Source organism: Myotis brandtii, unplaced genomic scaffold, assembly GCF_000412655.1.
Source record: "Myotis brandtii unplaced genomic scaffold, ASM41265v1 scaffold383, whole genome shotgun sequence".
NCBI lineage: Eukaryota > Metazoa > Chordata > Mammalia > Chiroptera > Vespertilionidae > Myotis > Myotis brandtii.
This window is the reverse complement of record NW_005364711.1, coordinates 1,246,033-1,261,756: the sequence shown is the minus strand read 5'-3', so window position 1 is coordinate 1,261,756 and position 15,724 is coordinate 1,246,033. Positions and strand designations below refer to the sequence as shown.

The following is a 15,724-nucleotide window of genomic DNA, read 5'->3' as shown; positions in this document are numbered from 1 at the left end:
GGCAGGGAGACCTCAGGCCATGCTCCTCACCCTGGCACTGGGCCGCACCCCCCGCCCAGCAGGGCTTGATAGAGGACCTGAGGCTGCGCCCCCCCTGCCCAGCATGGCTTGACGGGGGAACTGAGGCTGCGCCCCCTGCCCAGTGGGGCTTGACGGGGGACCTGAGGCTGTACCCCCTGCCCAGCACCTGGCTGGGGGACCTGAGGCTGTGCCCCCTACCCTGCGGGGCTTGATGGGGGTGGGGCCGGCCGGGTCTGGGTCTCACATGATTTCAAGGCGCACGCGGGTGGGCGGGGACTTGACTCTGGGTTCTGCAGTGCGCCCCAGATTCTGACAGCAGGGAGATTTTCATATACATTTTACTAATTTTGTTTCATCTCTGACACTTCTATTATAGAGAAAGGGCAAATAGCAATATTAAAATATTTCCTCTAATTAATTCCCTTTTAATGTGCATGAGTTTCATGCACCAGGCCACTAGTATATCAATATGCAAGGAGACCACAGTCAGGCTAAGACACAAGTTTGTACAGGAAACAATAGGGGACAAAAGAGGAGATGGTAAATTCTACTTGAGAGAGTTGGGAAAGTCCTTTCAGAGATGGTGAAACATGGACTGAGCCTTGAAAATGATTAAATATAAGCCAGGGATTCCAATTAGAGCAGTAAAGAACATTTACAAACTTGAGAGTATACAAAATATTTTCTCATGTAATCCCCCCAAAACTCTATAAAGTAAGGATTAGGATAAGGGATATTTGAGCTGTAAGGATCCTTAATATTAGATGATGAAAATCAGGGCCAAAGAGAGTAACAATTTTTCAGAAGTCTAAGAGTTAATGAACAGCAGCCAGCCCTGAAATTCAACACCAGTATAACTAAAGGCTTAATAGCAGTGGTGTGCTGGAGCCAACCTGCACTGGCTTAGGAAAGCCAACTGTTAAATATTCAGGAATTTTGAAAGCCTGTTATCAAACCCTAGAAGCTTGAAATCAGCTTATGGTGGGAGTATTTACACCACAGAAATTGGCATATCCTATAAATCAGTTATTTTTTATATAGACAGTTTACCAGCATACCACTGCTGTTGGCCAGTATTACTTTGCAGCAAACTACTACAAAGGACAGGCTTAAAAAGCCTTACCCCAGTGGTTCTCAACCTTCTGGCCCTTTAAATACAGTTCCTCATGTTATGACCCAAGCATAAAATTATTTTCATTGCTACCTCATAACTGTAATGTTGCTACTGTTATGAATTGTAATGTAAATATCTGATATGCAGGATGGTCTTAGACGACCCCTGAGAAAGGGTCGTTCGACCACCAAAGGGGTCGCACGCAACCCACAGGTTGAGAACCACTGCCTTACCCAATTACTTCTCTGTGATTTGGAAGTCAATTATTGAACAAGAATAATCTAAGTGATTAGGCCATTGTTAAAAAATAGTAATCCTCGCCGAAACCGGTTTGGCTCAGTGGATAGAGCGTCAGCCTGCGGACTGAAAGGTCCCAGGTTCGATTCCGGTCAAGGGCATGTACCTGGGTTGCGGGCACACCCCCAGTAGAAGATGTGCAGGAGGCAGCTGATCGATGTTTCTCTCTCATCGATGTTTCTAACTCTCTATCTCTCTCCCTTCCTCTCTGTAAAAAAATCAATAAAAATATATTTTTAAAAAAAATAGTAATCCTGCCAACTCAATTTTCAAATGTCAATAATTATTTGTGAAATTTCTTCACGTGTCCTGTCCTTGTGAATTAAAAAAAAAAATTAAAACACAGTCCCTACCTATTAGGGAATATCCCAATATTTTGGTAGATGTGGATACTGAGTAGTTGGCTCATTCATTTTTAGGTCATCCTTGTTACTTTTACAAATTCCAGTTCTACTACTGCTCTCTGGCTAACAGGTTATCTCATCAGTGTTTATGTAAGCTCGCAAAAATAACAACTAGGAGTTCTGAGATGGTTTATAATTTTAAAAAACCATGGATATTCAAAGTAAAAGGCTATTTTATTCTATTCCTCTCAGTGCTCTTCAAACCCTATTTGTGACAGTTTATTTTAATAACATCTACCTGGGCCCTTCCACGTTTAATGCAGCATCCTTCCCTTCCTACCTTTCTGAAAGCATTGTCTGCCACAGTTGACCTAGCTCATGAACAATTTTAACAGTTTTAAATAAACAGAACTCCCTGAAATGCAGGTAAGTTAAACCAGGCCAATCTCCCAATTAAAGTATCTTGAAGGGAATGTGCAGTCATTTGGGACCTGTACAATGTGCTACATTGTCAATTCACTTCTTCATTTTAAACAACCCCACTTCTCACCAGTGTACTGTAGATCGCTTCAAAACTCCACAAGCAGCATACTTGAAATATCAGGCATTTTTCTTTAAAACATCTGGGTTTCTCTTCAAGTGCCAGTGACTGAGGTTTATGTGCTGGTGTGTCTATGTGGGTAAGAGATATTTACAGATATTGAATTTGCTTAAAAAACATAATTTTTGTGTCTCTTGCTATAATCTTTGCAGGCTTATGGGTGAAGACATTTTCTTTGAGCTTCTGTTAAGTACATTTCTATGATGCCACATTTTCTAGGATTAAGTCTGCTAAAAAAAAACAACAACAACAACACACAGCTTCTCAGAAACATCAGATAATTATTTAGTGTCTTTTGTTGCAGTTATGTTGCTTTGTTTGTACATCACATAAGCTACCAGAAATTTATTTGCTTCTAGAATTTACTTGGAACACACAATTTGGGAAGAGTTTACTACGAGCCCATTAAAGACCGGCATGGAAACATCCTGATAGTCACCATCAGAGAGGTGGAGATGCTCTATTCATTTTTTAATGGCAAATGGATGCAGATCTCAAAGCTGCAAAGCCAGAGGAAGTCTCTGTCAACACCTGAGGAGCCAACAGCTTTAGACATTTTACTGATAACCATCCAGGTATGTAGTCTTTTCAATTTCCTAATATATTTAAAGTTCCAAACACAATTATTGAGGCTCTAATGAAATACACCAAAATCCATTTACATATGCAATGATGAAGTGGAGAGGTCCAGAGACATGTCATGGTTTATATTCCACACATTGGAAAGATTCAGAAGCTTGTTTTTATTTTATTTAACACTTTCCCAATCTGGAATTCAAGTATTGGCACCTTGAGAATGCCCCTGACCCAATGAACCAATGAGACAAATATTTGAGCAGGGATCTACAGATAGTATAATCAAAACATTAAACCAATAATTGAATGTACTACAATAATAATACATCTCTAAACTATATATGTATTTGTGTGTGTGTGTGTGTGTGCATGTATGTATCACTTGGGACAAAAACACTCATAATATTTACTCTTGCTTGTTCCTTAAACTACTCCCTCAAGACAGACAGCCATGTTTAAATCCATTTTAGGCATGAAATAACTGAGGCTCAATGATATGATGTGACAGAGGCAGATTTAGTGAAGCTAATGAAGATTTTGCATCATTCAGCTCTTCACCTGCACAAGCCTCTTCAAGGCCCTGGCAGAAATCCTAACAATTTCACATTCATAATTGTGTATTCTTTACCTTAAGGAAAGAACCCAAGATTGCATTAGGTTCAATCACCACCAAACTTGGATTTGCCACTGAGCACACAGCTAGAAAAGGACAGAGCCAATACTTGAACTTAGATCTTCTGATTGTAAGCAGGCTTCTCTCCGCTACATTATATCATATTCCAGGGCAGGAGGTAGGATTTCAGTGAGTGGGGAATGGGAGATAAAATGAAAGATGAGAGACTTGCCTGAGAACTGAACACCACCAAAATTCAAATTCAAGCAGCTTAGATCAGACTCTTAACCAGGATGGCAGAACCAGGATACGCTCCCACATCTGCTCGAGTCCAACGTTCTCTCCATGCATGCCACCAAACTGCCTCACATGTTCTTATGTGAATTTGGGTTTCAAGCTGTCTTTTTCTTGCTTTCTTTATTTAAATCTAGTGACAATGACGAGTTCTATAGAACTGTCCAGTTAGGTGGCAAAGCTGGCAGAAACATCCACCTTGAGCCCTATGCAACCCATGACATACTAGTATATTCACAAGAAAGCCAATCTGTAGTAATGGAGAAATAAAGGGCTCAATCCCACACTAACAAGCCAAATCCAAGCCTTGGCCCACTAGTGCCCTATGATCACCCTAAACAGCTAAGACCACTTATTTCCATTCCCCACTGAGGGGTGGCTACGACAGTAAGCTCACCTTTCCATTAGTTGCACCAGCCCAAACAAGGACAAAGTCCAAAGAAGCAAAGGTAAGCTAATTGGTCAAAGCCTCTGGATTTGATTTTATGGAATCTGAGTTCATATGAAATTGATAGAGGGTGGGTGTGTGTGAAAAGGTGGAGGCAGGGAACACAGACACATTAGTGGCTCCCCTCTTCACCTTTTATAAGCAAGTGCTAAAAGAAACATTTTAAAAATCATAATAAATTGAGCTTTTACAGGGTGACTAATACACTAATCCCCTATAGGGATAAACTGGGGTCTGGGCTACCTTCCCTCCTAGAAACAGCACAGGCCCCAGCGTGATATAATACCTGGTTTCTCCTAGACTTATTACATTAAAAATGTGTTACAGGTGCAGAAAAATTCCAATCTGGCGAAAGGTTGTTAGAGAAGGAGACCAAAAATAGAGGCAAGATCAGGTTTCAACCCAGATCCAAGTGGAAAATTTACCCCCGCTGACTGGCACATTCCTGCTTGATGTCATTCCCGCCCACCCCCACTCTCCTTTCTCCTCTTCTATTTTTCTCTTTCACCCCCTTCCCAAATAGGTCTTACACTGGAGAGGAAATGGGGGATAAAACTAGTAGGGCTGGTATTCAATCACTCCCAGATTTAAGATTAAATATGTCAGGAGGTGGCCCCACCAATTCAACATGAAAGTAGAGATAGGTTGTGGTGGTTGCCCAAAACTGACTAGGTAATTCCCACAATTCTGGGCCACAAACCACTGTCTTTTTTCAGGGTCAGTAGACTGATGACCACCAGGCCTTCTGATTGGAAGCCTGGGCCTCTTTCTGCTACATCACATGACATTCTGAGGCACAATTTTGGAATCAGACTGACTGGGTATGATTCCTGACTCCTTTTCTAGTTATACTAGAGGCCCAGTGCATGAAACTCATGCACTGGGAGGGTCTCTCAGCCCGGCCTGTGCCCTCTCGCAGTCCAGGACCCCTCGGGGTATGTCCGCCTGTTGGCAGTCAGACATCCCTCTTGCAGTCCGGAACCCTCGCTCCTTACCACCCGCCTGCTCGCTGCTCCTTAGCACTGCTGTGGAGGCGGGAGAGGCTCCCGCTGCCCTCGCCAGCTGTGAGCCCAGCTTCTGGCTGAGCGGCGCTCCCCCTGTGAGAGCAAACTGACCACCAGGGGGCAGCTCCTGCTTTGAGAGTCTGCCCCCTGGTGGTCAGTGCGCATCATAGTGACGAGTCGTTCCGGTCATTTCGCCATAATGGTTGCTTATGCTTTATTATATAGACTAGAGGCCAGGGTTCCCTCAGCCTGGCTTGCCCCCTCTCACAGTCCGGGAGCCCTCAGGGGATGTCCTACTGAGGGCTTAGGCCCGCTCCCTCTGAGGGAGGCAACCAGGTTGATCAGGGGAAGGCACCATCCCCATCACCCCGCTGCTGCTGCCACTGCCAGCTGTGGCGGCTGCCTGAGCCCCAGGCCTCGCAGCTGCCAGGGCTCACAGCTGCCTAACCCCACGGCTGCTGTGAGCCCCAGGCCTTGCAGCTGCCAGGGATCGCAGCTGCCTGAGCCCACAGCTGCCGTGAGCCCCAGGCCTCACAGCTGCCTTAACCCATGGCTGCCGTTGAGCCTTGGGCCTCGCAGGCAAGGCTCATGGCTGCCATGAGCCCTGGGCGTCACAGCCACCAGGGCTCAAGGCTGCCTGAGCCCACGGCTGCCTGAGCCCTGGGCCTTGCAGCTGCTGTGGCTTTGTCTGGATGGACGTCCGAAAGATGTCCAACCTAATTAACATATTACCCTTTTATTAGTATAGATGACTAGGGCAAGTTACTTATTTCTCACCTCTTGTAGTTCCTCCTTTGGGAAAAAAAACAAAACAACAACAACAACCTACTTCATAGGGTTCTAATGAAAAGTAAATGAGTTAACATGTGAAACATTAGAAGGGTAGCACAAAGTGACTGCTCAATAAATGTTAGTGATTTTTATTATTTCTCTACTCAGAAAAATCCAAGTAATGCTAGGCTCTCCTTAGGGCACACCTAGTCGATCTCCTCATCCTTACTGTCCCAGGGGACCCCAAGCACTGGTTCAATCATCCCTCGAGCATTTTCTCCCTTCCTCTACTTTTTCATAAGAACTAAGGAAAAGTTGTGTAAAGGCTCTATGAACCACAGTGGGGATTTCAAAAACAGATACAGGCTTCAACAAAATCTGGGCCCATAACTAATCTGCTAATTCCTAGTGCCCCAGGGAAACTTCAGGTCCACCCCTCTCAAATGCCCAACCTTCTCAAGTCCCAGACTTTATAACAGGCCTCTCTCATATATTTGGGAGAGAGAGAGAAATCCTTCCCATACTTTCCTGGAAAGGAAGAGAGTCATTACAAACAAGCTAGTGTCCCTCTGAACAAACTGACAATGAGAGCATTTCCAATAGGGAGGTCCCTCTCAGGTGCTGAGTTACTCTGACCATGGTCTTCAGGAGCCACTTCAATAACTGAAAGCCTCACAGGTGAAGTTTTCTCTGAATATTAATCTCTCATTTGTACTATACTTTCAGTTTATAACACTTTGTCACATCTATGATACCATTTAATCCTCACAAAAACCCAATGAGGTTGAGTGGGTAATTTTATTGTGGCCAATTCATAAATCAAGCTATGGATTTCAGAAAAATAACTGGCCAGAGTCAAATCAGCCAAAAAGCAGCATAGAAGGGACTAAGACTGACGTCTTCTGACTCCTAGGCTGATATTCCCATGCTACCATGCTGCTTTACACACCCTCACCCTCCCTTTCTCTGGATCCTTTTTCAAAAGTTTGATCCTAGAAAAGCTACAATGAAACCTGTCTTCTATCTCCTCCCATCTCTGCTTTCCTTCTCTTAGGCATTCCTTTTTAACTCCAGGGACTCAATATCTTCTTATACCTGAGATGCCCAGGACCTGCTATCTTGTCTGCCTTTTTTTGCTTTTTTTCTAGCTCATTCCTGTTCCAAGCAGCCTCTAACATGGGGATCAAAAACTGCTGGAATTGGGAAACTAATGGAAATGAGCCAGGTGGGCTGGATATAAGAAACAATTGACTTCACACATATACTTGTTCACTGATGTCTACAACAGAATTATTCACAGTAGCCAAATGCCCAACAACTAATGAATGAATAAATAAAAGCAGCATATCCATCGAATGGAATATTACTCAGCCATAAAAATTAATGAAGTACTGACCCATGCTATGACAGGAATGAAGCCTAAAAGCATTACGCTAAGTGAAAGAAGCCAACATGAAATGCCACATACTGCATGATTCCATTTATATAAGATGTCCAGAATAGACAAATTCATAAAAGTGTATCTGTGGTTCCAGGGACAGGTGAAGGAGTGACAGGATTGGAATGACAGCAAAGTTGTTGTGTATTTTTTAAGTGATGAAAATGGTCTAAAATTATATAGTGGTGACAGCTGCACAAACTTGTGAAAATAGTAATACCACTGAATTTCACACATTAGAATGTTGAATTTTATGGTATGTGAATTATATCTCAATGAAAAAAATAGTATAGAAGTAACAGAGATTATAGTAATCTTGAGATCATTTAAAGAACAGCCTTATTCAGCCTCAGCTAATTGCAGTGGAGGAAAGTAGTCCCAATGCTGAAATGTTTTCCAATTTTTAAAGAAAAGCTGAAAGTTCAGAGTCTTCAATAAAATCTCTTTATTTTTAAAAGTTAAAAAAATAATTCAGAAAATTTAAATTCTTTGTAGTCCAATGATCATGGGCTGGCCCACAAAGACCACAAGCCACCATTTTATGAGTTCTGCTATCCCTGGACAATTCTGCTTCCATCCCCTATCCAACTAAACAAAAACCTTGTGGTTATTGGAAAAGTAACTATATATCATTCTTCTAACAAGCTCTTAGGCTATCTGATCAATGAAGAGCAGTTGGATATATAACTCTTCGTAGTTACTGCACCAGCACAGCATATTCTCTCCCAGAGGCCCTGCCCCAGACCCCACTCCCTCTTGGCCTCTCATTTCATATTTAATAAACATTTTTTCAGCACCAAGTAGGTGCCAGGAACTCTTCTAGGTGCTATAGAAAAAACAAATGAATAAGTCAAGGTCCCTGGTCTCAAGGAGTTCAGTCAGGGGAGACAGACAGACTTGTAAACAAATCAAAGTAATACAAGGCAGAATTAAACCAGAGCCTGATAGCAGCACAAACAGCGTACTATGGAAACACAGACAAAGCAGCTATTAATTCTACCTGGAAATATCAGGGAAGGCGTTGTAGAAGAGGTGACAGTTGGCTGAGCCATGAAGGGTAAGTTAAGTTCACCAGGTGGAGAAAAAAAGAGAAAGAGATGGGGGAGGGAAAGATGGAGGGAGAAGGGGAATGAAAAAGGTGGAGGAGAGGAAAGGTAGGAGGGAGAAAGGAGATAAATAGAATTAAATACAGAGCATGGTAAAAGAAATGAGGCAGAAGCTAGAAAAGTCAATCTTCACCCTCCCTTGTGTCCACAAGGACTCTTACACATTTTTCTTATGGCCCTTATCACACTGGGTTAGAAAAACTTGCTTACATGTAGTTCTCACATACTGAAATGTGAATTCCATGAAAGGATCATGTCTTATTCATCTTGATGTCATTAATACCCTAACCGTGGTCGGCAAACCGTGGCTCGCGAGCCACATGCGGTTCTTTTGCCCCTTGAGTGTGGCTCTTCCACAAAATACCACATGCGGGCGCGCACGTACAGTGCGATTGAAACTTCGTGGCCCACGCACAGAAGTCGGTATTTTGTGGAAGAGCCGGTATTTTGTGGAAGAGCCACACTCAAGGGGCCAAAGAATCGCATGTGGCTCGCGAGCCATGGTTTGCCGAGCCGCAGTTTGCCGACCACTGCCCTAGCACAATGCCTTATATGTAGTAAGTGCTCAATAAAAGTTGGTAGAATGAGTGAATTCATGAACCAACAAGAAAAAAAATCAAAAAAGAGATTAGGGCATGCATGGGGAATGAAAAAGGGATCCATCTTGGCTGGAGATAAGAGATGAAAAAGGGCTATAGTGGAAGTAGAGGCTAGAAATGTGGTTTAGTGGTCAAATGAGGCAATGTGTAAACCCAAAGACATTTGATTTGGTTTAGGGGGTCTTTCTAGTGTACCTCAGATTATGTGAATGGGATAGCTTCTTTCTCTTCCTATGCATTTCTTAGGCCCAAAACATTCTAATGAAGGATAAAATGACTATGTAAAGACAGGAACACACATAGTAGATGCTCAGTAACAGTCTTTAAAAAAAAATTGAATGAAAGAGTAAATTACTCCATCCCAGAATGGTGTTGGCTTTTACATAACCACAGTATGTTCCCAGCTCACATTCTATCTGTGGTCGGTCTGACCCCCACATGTTTTTTCTCTTATACTCATACCCATCCTATACTTGTACTGGGGTTTGGGTCTTTACAAGCACATTTTCTTATTAAGTTTAAACCCTAATTATGATAAGCTTATTTTTCCAATGCACAGGGTCATTCAGAGCTTTATTACTATTTTCCAGAAAATCCAAACCACACTAAACTTGGGACCCACAAATTTGATACACATTTTTTATTTCTTTATCTGGAATGTCAATAAATAAGCTGAAAAGAGTGGCCCTCAGGGCCAGTCTTTATTGGTCCTTCACTCAAAATGTCTACTATTCCCACACCATTTCTATCATTCACAAATCTTCACCTCAGATATTTAGCTTATTAAAGTAATACAGTAAAGACTCTTCTTTTCACAGATTATCTAGTGAAACAGATTCCACTGGAGACTTCTCCCTGATCCAGTGTCTCAGGATTTCCTGACTGGCTGCAAATTGATTGTTAGATGGTTCTTTTTCATTTCTCCCAAAGATCAATAAGTTGGCAGTCTTTAATTACTAGGGTCATCCTGTGCTTCTCCCCTTCCTGTTTCAAAGATAGGCATATTTGCCCTTTTCTAGTCTTTAGGGACTTTCTAGTTGTCCATCACTTCTCAAAAATATTGACCTGTGAGTTTGTGGCCACATCTGCTTGTTCAGCAAGTACCCCCCTAGGGTGCATATCATCAAATTCTGTCCATCTGAACACTTCCATTCTTCCTCCTCTCATTAACCATTTCTCTCTTTGATTACCTATTCATTTCTTAAAATTTCACCTTAACTGAAGCTCCTCTAGTCAACTACTCACCTGTGATCTGTTCTGACACAGGATAAAAGACATTAAAAAGTCAAGCTGTATGGAACTCCTAATATTAATAAGAATGCCTTCCTTCTTGATCATGAAATCAAATTTCTTTCTAGTCTTTTTCACCAAATATCTTAAAAATTACTTAGCTTTTTCCTTTTCTGTACTCGATAGTTATGTGACCATTTATGACCCCAGCTGTGGCCATTTTTATTTTGTTCCTCTTCTGCTATTCTCTGTTCTGTTTTAGGAAACTGTCCTGATTTCCACATGTTGAGTATCTATTATATATAGAATTAGCATTGGGTACCAAGGAAACAAAGCAATAAAAAACACAGCAACACCACTAATTTCATAGTCTAGTTCAAAAAAAGAGCATAAGAGAAGAAAAATATAAGCTAAGTACTCCTTCATCTGTATGCCAACACTGTCTCTATTATAAAATTGATTTCAGTATATAGTGATAATTTGTTTACTCATCTTCTTGACCTCTTCAAAAGTAGTGCTCATAGCAAGTTACCTGAAACCCCAATGTTTCCTGTAGAGCCTGGAATTCAGTATGTTTGGTAGAGGACGGAACAAAGGAGACAATACACAATAGCATATATTAGGTGTTGCAAATCGTTAATTCTACAGAGGAGAGATTACTCCTTCTTAGTGGCCAAGGGAGACTTCAATACCTCTCTGTTCCATATAAAATTTTGTGCAAGTATAATGTTTGTTTTCCTTTTCCTTTTCACCTTCCCTACATTTAGTGGTAGCGATGATTCCCTCTTTTTTTACTCACTTTGAAAATCAGACTAAACTCTGGCCTATAGGAATATTTATAATCAGTTACCTGACTCATCACTGTTAACACTGTTTAACTCCCATGCTGCCCAAATGTTTAAAAAGTCATACCTACTGAAATGGGGGAATCTGTATTTCCAATTATTCATTATCTGAGTTATTGCAGTCATATAGGGAAGCTAAAGTCACACCCTAAATAGTTCACTAGAGAACTTACAACATATAAAACAAGACTTGACTCAATCATCCCTCTGTGCTATAACAGGCTGGCACTTCCTGTTAAACCAACAACTTCATTCAGTCTCTGCTGCCTGTGGAATATTGTGTTGTGACAATACAATGCAAATCTATTATAAGGTAAATTTTAAATTTTGTAAAAGTAAAGAATTTTGTGAAGCTGATGAAGATGATGTGGAAAACTAACCAAATCACATGCAAAGCCAGTTACAATTCAGCAATAGACCAGTTAACAATTGAAGAACATAAAAGGAACAAGTATTTTATAAGAGAATGACATAACTATCAAGTATTTTTTAAATGCCAGGGGAAAAAAATATGAAACTTTCACAAACTCTTGAAAAAACTATCCTCTTCATTGTGAAAGTCAAATGTAAGAAACAGCATTTCATACAATTTCAAACAGCATATCATACAATTTAGTCTAAAAAAGTTATGCCAAAAAAAAGAACCAATACTTGATACTCTCTTCATTTTCAGAATTAGTCAATACATATAACTACAATTTAAATTTTAATAAGATAAATAAATCTATTGTATTACATTGTTTCATTTCTCAAGATAAAGAACCAATTAAATCTTTTCTTCTACTACTATAAAAGTTTTATCCTATTTTAAGTGGTGTCATTTAAAATAGACTTTTCCTGATACCAATTATCCTGAAATAATGAGGCTTCCTGTACAGCTTTATCAGCATTTACACTTGTAAATTTCTGTTTCCCCAGCTATACAATAAGCCCTCCAAGGACAGAGATTATAAATTCTAGTTTTCTTTAGTACCTGCCTCCACTACCACCTGTCCATAGCTAATCACAGCCCACACACCTCCGCCTGTTCAGAAATCTGAGGAAAATAAGCATGCAGAATATATTAATAACTGGTTACCTGACTTGGAGGACAAGTCTCCTGAAGGTAAGATGGTCTGTCCCCAACCTTCATGGTGTTATCTGAGGTGTTTCGCCTAATTTCTTAGCTACAGCACCTTTAATTCATGACATGTTGCACCTAAGAAAGAAAAAGGTTTTGAGATCGCCTTTCAAGGAGTTTTTTTGTTTCTGCTTGTTTTTTTCACCCTACAGGATATTCTCTCCTATCACAAAAGGAGTCATCAACGTCTCTCTCCTGGATTATATCTGGGTTATCTAAAGCTGTGTAGCTCTGTGGATCAGATCAAAGTTCTTGTTACTCAAAAGTTGCCCAACATTCTCTGCCATGTTAAGATCCGTGAAAACCATAACATTTCCAAGTAAGTTATGAGGAGTTTGGATTTTCCTCCTGGTGAAACAATGGCTTGAGTGATGGTGTGATGTGTCAGAAGGAAAATGAACTTCCCGGGAGTGTTTCTATAGTGAGATATCCTCAGGAGCCAGCACACGAGGGCAGACACCAAGCTGCATATTAACATCAGGATAGGAGGGCTGGTGGTGTTGGTGAAAGAAGTGAGCCCATCTAAGGGGGCACTATCCTTTCACTTTTCTCTCTATATTATTCATGGTACAACCACTGATGCACAACTGGTTAATGTGTAGGTGTCCTTTACTTTCAACATTGCTGTTTCTAGTATCTTTTCTTCACCCCCTAATAAGTCATTATTTTTTTAATATGACTATGGAAATGAGTTCTAGTAAAGCACTGATTTCCCCTTAATCATAAAGGGCTGCCCCTCTACCATCATTCTCCCCACCCCTAACCCTCTAGCCTGGGGACTTTGTAAGTTTTCTATAGTCTTTATGATTCTCTAGGGCAGAAAAGATGTAACAAGGCCTGAGCTTCTGGAAACTCCTCTATGGTTTGGCATCAGGGTGAACTGCCCTGTTCGTTTTGGGAAGGTTGCCCAATCTTGGTAATCTGGCTCAGCTTTACAACTAGCCCTCTAGCAGGTCTCTGAAAGTCTACTGAATTGTGCTTAACATGAAAAAAAAAATTGTTTAAAGGGAAAGGAACGAACAAATAAGAAAAGAAAAAGAACTCTCCAGAGATTTTCAGGCTTCAGAGTACAAGTTAGATACCCAAACTCTAGTTATACCTATGGATTAATTAACCAAAGGTGACTCTAATGTGGTCGTTTAAAAGTTTTGGCAAGTTGATTAACTCTAGTGTCTCAGAATGTTTATTAAATACTACTTGATCACAATGAAGATGATGATGATGGTCTCTTCAAAGAACTCAGTAGCTGCCATATTCTCTTTCACTTATCAACTACACCGAGACTTTAAGTCTGCCATCTGGTGGTCACTTCTACAATCAGCATTAGTGATCTCAGCCTTTCCCAAGAGGTTATAACGTTCATTTGTAGGTTGACTCAGCAACAAATACTCTCATCCATTTTCTAGATTTGTATCTTAAAGGTTTAGACTCTATCTTTTAGTGGTTATACCATCTACTTTCCCCTTGCCAAGACTCCAAGTTTCGTTTTTATGGGAGATTCTAGTATCCTTCACTCTGCCAGTTCCATCTCCCTCATCCTTAGCAATTAAGCTGATTAACGGTTAGATATTTTATGGTATTCCTACCAGTAATTTATTTTCTAATTTGATTAAAGGTGATATTTTAGCAATGTTCTCCTTCAGGTTTTGTGTATACTTGTGCTAGTCAGACCCCCACAGTTAGTTTTCAATATCAGCGATGAGAGAAAGAAACAGTTCCCAAACAGGTTCTCAGAGATTTCAATTATTTATGAAGCCAACAGTATGCCCAGACTGAAGTGGGATTTAATTTTGAATTTTTTTCTTTTATTGGGACAAAGGGTAAATTTTCCATAGTCTTTTCCAGTGTGGGAATTGAAAGGAAACAGATATCTTAAAAACAGAAACTTTTCTAAGAGGGTAGTTGGTTAAAAGAGAGTGTTTTCTGATGAAAAGCTTATGTCACAATCAATTTCATTTTCTGACTCACAGACTGGAGCCCAGGCTGGTATAATCCATTGGGGAGAGCCCTCAGAGGGTTTCATGAGAGTGGGAACATATGTTAGCACCTCCTCTCTTTCCATCCCCAGAGAGGAGGGCTTTCCTTTCCTCTCTAGCCTGCTCCTGAGAGCATATTACTGTTCCCTGAAGAGTTAGAAGAAGAAACCCAGCCAACTGAATATGTTTAGAGACTTGTACTAAAATACCTGTGGAAACAATGTTACCCAAGAGGCATTTACCTTGATCTTTTCAAGCTCCTTTTGAAGAGGAGCCTTTGGGGAATAAACCAGATGTGCTTTCCTCCCACCACCATTCTTTCCCTTCCCTTCTGCATGACATTTGGGAAAGTTCATTAGGAAGGATTCTAGAGCATGCAGAATAAAGACACATATGACTGTTTGAAAGGGGGATGGAAGCAGTGATGTGTGTCCCCTGGTTCCTTTTATTAGAATTGTCTGGTGTTCCTGTTTGTGATTCTCCTCCAGCTTTTGGGAAGGGGAAAGAAACCAAAATAGTCACCACGATTACCACAGGCCAGGTTTGAAATGTGCCACATGGTTTGTTGCCTGAGTTGGACCAGAGTCCTGTGGTTACTCAATTGCTGAATTAACCTGCAGGTGGCCCTGTGGCAAAATGCAGGTCTTAGAATTTACATAGGATTTTCAGGGGAAGGAAAATAAAGACAAAATATCTAAAAGCTCCAATCTCAAAAATTAAAAACTGATACAAATTAGACCTGCTGTCCTGAGGTAGACGTGGTTTGGTAGATGAACTAAGCTGAAATTAGAAAAAGCTAATTTTAAACTCCATCTGGGTGTCTAAAAGTTCAAATAGCATAAATTGCATTGAGTTTTAACCACCAAAAATTGGTTACCCAGGTTCTGGACATACACACTAAAAATGTTCTGAGCTGTGTTCTGAACTTTTGTTATATTTCTAATTTTAACTTGACTCAACATACAGAGAGGAGTGGGAATGGGTCCAAAAGCTTTCTGGCTCTGAATCTATGGAAAGTGTGGATCATACTTCTGACTGCCCCATGCAATTGTTCTTCTACGAGCTCCAGATGGCAGTGAAAGCTCTCCTTAAGCAGATCAATATACCTCTACACCAGGTACTAGTCTTTACCATTCTATCTTCTTTTTGTGGCAAATGAAAACAGCACTGTGGCATAAAACACAAGAGGAGGTTATATACATACATACATACATATATATATACACACACACACACACACATATTCTCTCTCTCATTCTCTCTCTCTCTCTCTCTCTCTCTCTCTCTCTCTCTCTCGGCCCAGTGCACGAAATTTGTGCACTGGGGG

At 40.9% G+C, this 15,724-nt stretch overlaps 1 protein-coding gene across 1 annotated transcript in view; it reads left to right on the top strand.

Moving 5' to 3' along the window:
• The window catches only part of ANKFN1 (ankyrin-repeat and fibronectin type III domain containing 1), a 450,804-nt gene that overhangs the window by 431,470 nt on the left and 3,610 nt on the right, over nt 1-15,724 (top strand). The window contains exons 16-18 of the mRNA XM_005872543.2: nt 2,737-2,952; nt 12,574-12,740; nt 15,364-15,514. Of these exons, the coding sequence (XP_005872605.1) occupies nt 2,737-2,952; nt 12,574-12,740; nt 15,364-15,514 (534 nt within the window). The remainder of the gene's footprint in view (nt 1-2,736; nt 2,953-12,573; nt 12,741-15,363; nt 15,515-15,724) is intronic.